This window comes from Otolemur garnettii, unplaced genomic scaffold, assembly GCF_000181295.1.
Source record: "Otolemur garnettii isolate 467f Iridium unplaced genomic scaffold, OtoGar3 scaffold00100, whole genome shotgun sequence".
Lineage (NCBI taxonomy): Eukaryota > Metazoa > Chordata > Mammalia > Primates > Galagidae > Otolemur > Otolemur garnettii.
Window position 1 is genome coordinate 6,430,726 of NW_003852495.1, and position 5,359 is coordinate 6,436,084.

General features: G+C 41.6%; 1 protein-coding gene across 1 annotated transcript in view; it reads right to left on the reverse strand.

The window, feature by feature from the left end:
* LOC100944324 (zinc finger protein 585A-like) overlaps nt 1-1,227 on the reverse strand; it is a 13,353-nt gene extending 12,126 nt beyond the window's left edge. Inside the window, exon 1 of the mRNA XM_012809193.2 lies at nt 1,156-1,227. Coding sequence (XP_012664647.2) covers nt 1,156-1,227 — 72 coding nt within the window. The remainder of the gene's footprint in view (nt 1-1,155) is intronic.
* Between the last annotated feature and the right edge of the window lie 4,132 nt (nt 1,228-5,359).

A 5,359-nucleotide genomic window follows, 5' to 3' on the forward strand; every position in this document is an offset into this window, starting at 1 on the left:
GTGGCTGGCGCCTTAGCCGGTTGAGCTATAGGCACCGAGCCCAATGTGTTACTTTTTATGTTTTTCTAATTTTTGAACTAAGTATATATATATTGTCTATTCAAGAAATCAAACTATTCCCAATAAACTATCACAGTATTTTCAAAGGGATAAGAAATAATATTATACCCTGGAAAAAAGAATAGGATGCTGATAAAGACTATTTAGAGTTTTTAAAAACTGAACTAAAATTTTGATAGTGTTAATGAGAATCTCAATAGAAGGGATAGAGAATAAGGAGATAAAATTTCCCAGAAAGGAGAGCAAGAAAGAAATATAAAATAGTAGAGGATAAAAATGGAGAACCGGGTGGCGCCTGTGGCTGAAAGGAGTAGGGCGCCAGCCCCATATGCTGGAGGTGGTGGGTTCAAACCTAGCCCTGGTCAAAAACTGCAAAAAAAAAAAAATAAAATAGAGAACCAACATATGAAAAACAGAAGTTTAAAAAAAAATAGAGAAAATATTTGTTGTGTGGGGGAACCATTGTAGGAAGAAATGGAAAAATATTTTTAAAATCCTATCCAAAGTAACTCTGGGCTCCGCCTGTGGCTCTAGGAGTAGGGCACTGGCCCCATATATTGGAGGTGGTGGGTTCAAACTGGCCAAAAAAAAACCTTCTAACTAGGAATTCTATCTGCAGCTAAAAGATCAATATAGTGTGATTACCCAGCCTGAGCAAAAATGAGACCTTATCTCTACTAAAAATAGAAAAACAGAGGCAAGAGAATTGCTTGAGCCCAAGAGTTGGAAGTTTGCTGTGAGCTATGATACTACTGTACTCTACCCAGGGTGACAGCTTGAGACTCTGTCTCAAAAAAAGAAACAAACAAACAAACAAACAAATGTATATGTATATACTCTGATGACAATATAAACAACAGGTTTCCTTAACAGTCCATCTCCTGTCATACAACTGGCCTCTAGAGATGGAAGCATAATTATTACCCATGTGTTTCTCATTCTTGACAGGAAAATCAAGATTTTGTTTCAGGAGCAGCAGGTCTAGCATCCGGCTGTTTCCTGTGGCCCATCTGCTTCTGCTCAGAGGTTCTGGTGACAGCTCAGAGATATCTACTACTGGGATGAATTCTCATTCCTGGGACTCAACCTCCTTACCTTGTACGAGCTTCCCTGATCCTCTGGAGCCAGGGCTGGGGATCTCTGGGGTGAGGTCCAACTAGCTAGCATGGCCAACTGGGTCTCAACCATTGTTCTCTAGGGAACTTGAGGCTTAGTAGTTATCTGTGAACTCAAGCAGAGCTTCCAGGAAGAGGTGGGCTGGATTCTGAAGGAAGATTGGGGTCCGGGGCTCCCCAGAGACACTAAGAAACCTGGAAAGACAATGTCCACATATCAGTTAATCAACATTTACCACATAAACACTTCCTAGATATACCAAGTATAGGTCCCTGAGCAAGAAACCAGAGCAATGATTCTCAAACTTGGGTATGTATTCAAATCACATTGAGGGCTTGTTAAAATCTAGTTAAAACTTCTCAACCTCACCACCCCAGTTTCTGATTCAGTCTATGGTAGGGTCCAAGAATTTTCACTTTTACTCTGCCCAGTAATGGTGATGTTGTTGGTCTAGGGACCGCACTTTGAGAACCAGTGCTGTGGAGCATATAAAGCTCAATAAAATATGGTACTTATTAATCATGGTGAAATATGGGAAAGACCATGAAATCAGAAGTAACAATTCTGCTGATTTGACTTGCAACTGTGTTACCTTTCCACTATGAAGAAATTACTTCAGTTTAAGGCAGCGCCTGTGGCCCAGTGGGTAGGGCACTGGCCCCTTATACCAAGGATAGCGAGTTCAAACCTGACCCTGGTCAAACTGTAGCAAAAAAATTAGCCTGGTGTTGTGGCAGGCACCTGTAGTCCCAGCTACTCAGAGGCTGAGGCAAGAGAATCACCTAAGCCCAGGAGTTGGAGGTTGTTGTGAGCTGCAATGTCACAGCATTCTATTGTGGGCAATAAAGTGAGACTATGTCTCTAAAAAAAAAAAAAAAGAAAGAAATTACTTCAATTTTGAGCGGTGCCTGTGGCTCAACAAGTAGGGCGCTGGCCCCACATACAGGAGGTGGTGGGTTCAAACCCAGCCCCAGCCAAAAAAAAAAAAAAAAGAAATTACTTCAGTTTTAGTTATAGAGATAACGATAAAATGCCTACCTCATAGTTAATAAAAATCAAATGATATGATTCTTATAAATTACTCCACACCTCTCTGGCACATGAGAATTATACAATAAGTATCAGCAATTACCATGTTCTGTCAGATATTAAACCTTAATATAAAAGCAATGTAATCAAAACAGGTTGTTGTAACCCAGCCCTCTTTCCCCTGCCCACTCCTGTCCCCCAGCCCTCACCTGTCTCCCCCTCCAGCCTATTTCCCTCCTCCTCCCTTCTCCCCCCAGAGTCAACTTCGGAACAAGGCAAGTCCCTCCTTCCCCCATGGTGGCTGAGAGCAGTGCTTCCCAGCCACATTCCCAGGCCCCCTCCTTCTCCTAGGGTTGCCAAGAACAAGCTTCAGGTACAAGGAAGAAAAGTCCCAAGTTTCACAAAACCCCCAAGTTCTCAGTAGATGAACAATGGTGAAAAACTCACTGAGACTTGATTAATTACTGTTGTATAACCATAACCATTGTGATATGAGATGTATCCATTGTCAACTGTATTAATTATTGTTCCATTGCTGTATCCATGACTACCCAAGTTGTAACCCCCCCTTAACCAGCCATGTTTTGCTTCTATAATATGCTTGCACAAAGCCTATGAAAGACAACGCACCCTCACACCTGGGCTGCTGACTGTCTCTCAGAGCAGCAGCCCCTGCAGCAGATAAAATAAATTACCAATTAATTAACCTAAGTGGAGGTCCGAGTCTATTTTTCTAGGTCCCCTAAGTTATTTAACAGGTAAAATAATAAATATGCCAGAAAATAATACTGATCTATATATGTGACAAAAGTGGTATTCAATTAAGTGTGCACAAGACATTCATTCCATAAATGGCCCTGATGTAAATGGCCATCCACCTGAAACAAGGGAAACTAAATCTCCCTCACCAAAAACTATTGTTTTTTTTTTTTTTTTGAGACAGAGTCTCAAGGGGTCACTCTGGATAGAGTGCTGTAGCATCACAGCTCGCAGCAACCTCAAATTCTTGGGCTTAAGTGATTCTCTTGCCTCAGCCTCCCAAGTAGCTGGGACTATAGGCATCTGCCACAACGTCCGGTTATTTTTTGGTTGTAGTTGTCGTTGTTTGTCAGGCCCATGCTGAATTTGAACCCGCCAGCTCCAGTGTATGTGGCTGGCACCTTAGCCTCTGAGCTACAAGCACTGAGCTACCAAAAGCTATTAAAATAATTTTTAGGAGTTTATATAACATTGTGATAGGGTAGGAAAGATCTTATTACCCATGACAAGGACCCCAGACGCCCTATCACAGTGGTTCTCAACCTTCCTAATGCCTCCTAATGCCATGACCCTTTAATACAGTGCCTCATATTGTGGTGACCCCAACCATAAAATTATTTTCATTGCTACTTCATAACTGTAATGTTGCTACTGTTATGAATCATAATGTAAACATCTGATATGCAGGATGTATTTTCATTATTACAAAGAGTCATGACCCACAGGTTGAGAACTGCTATCAGAAAAAACAAATATTTCTGATTACATGATATTTCCTAGTTATTCATTAAAATACACCATTAAATTTAGCATGAAAATATATATATATAATTTAGGCCTAGTTTGGTGGCTCACACCCATAATCCTAGCACTCTGGGAGGCCAAGGCAGGCTGATCGCCTGAGCTGGCAAGTTGAGACCAGCCTGAGCCAGAAGGAGACCCTGCCTCTAGAAACAGCTAGGTGTTGTGGTGGGTGCCTGTAGTCCCAGCTACTTGGGAGGCTGAGGCAAGGAACTGCTTGAGCCCTGGAGTCTTAGGTTGCTGTGAGCATTATGCCACAGCACTCTACCAGGGGTAACAAAGTGAGACTCCGTCTAAAGAAAAAAAAAAAAAAAAATATATATATATATATATGCACACACACACACATAAAATTTTTTTACTATGTGATGATACGTTGCTTCTAACAAGTCTAGAAATTGCTAAGAAAAGGCAAAAAAAGGCTCGGTGCCCATAGCACAGTCATTAGGGTACCAGCCACACACACAGAAGTTGGTGGGTTCAAACCCAGCTCGAGCTAGTGAATCAACAATGACAACCGCAACAAAAAATAGCAGGGCATCGTGGTGGGTGCCTGTAGTTCCAGCTACTTGGGAGGTTGAGGGAAGAGAATCGTTTGAGCTCAAGAGTTTGAGGTTGCTGTGGGCTGTGATGGCACAGCACTCTACGGAGGGCAACATAGTGAGACTCCGTCTCAACAAAAAAGAAAAAGAAAAAAAATCTTTAAAAATGATATGAAGGGTGGCACCTGTGGCTCAAAGGAGTAGGGCACCGGCCTCATATACCGGAGGTGGCAGGTTCAAACCTGGCCTGGGCCAAAAAATAAAAAATAAAAATAAAAATGATATGAAAATTCACATAAAAGAAACAAATAACCATTAATGAAGACGGGGCCAACTTTACTAATAGGATGTTTCAGAGCAATTAGCTATGATTTTCACTCAGAATTATTAAACTATATAAAAGCAATAATATCCAGTGCTGTAAAGCATTTATGAAAATGAGTTCTTTCATAAATTGTTAGGGGAAGTTTTAATTGTTATATCTTTCTCTTAAGCTACTTAGTTGTATTTATTATTAAAAACACAAATAGGGCAGCGCCCCTAGCTCATACATGGAGGCTGGCACGTTCAAACCCGGCCCAGACCAGCGAAAGGACAATGACAACTGCAACAAACAAAAAATAACCGGGCATTGTGACAGGTGCCTGTGGTCCCAGCTACTAGGGAGGCTTGAGGCAAGAGAATCGTTTAAGCCCAAGAGTTGGAGTTTGCTGAGCTGTGACGCCATGGCATACTGAGACTCTGTCTCAAAAAAAGTAAAAAAATAAAAATAGAAACACAACTGTTTCTAATAAAACAGCTTCAAATATACAAAACGGAAACTGACAGAATAAAGGACAGATGGAATAACCTTTCCAGTGTGAGTAGTTTACTTTCCTCAACAAAATAATCTCTGAGGAAATACATTTATATTTGATATATGTGGCTCTGCGCCTGTGGCTCAAGTAGCTAAGCCGCCAGCCACATACACCTAAGGTGGAGGGTTCCAATCCAGCCCGGGCCCGCCAAACAATGACAGCTGCAACCAAAAAATAGCCGGGCGTTGTGGCGGG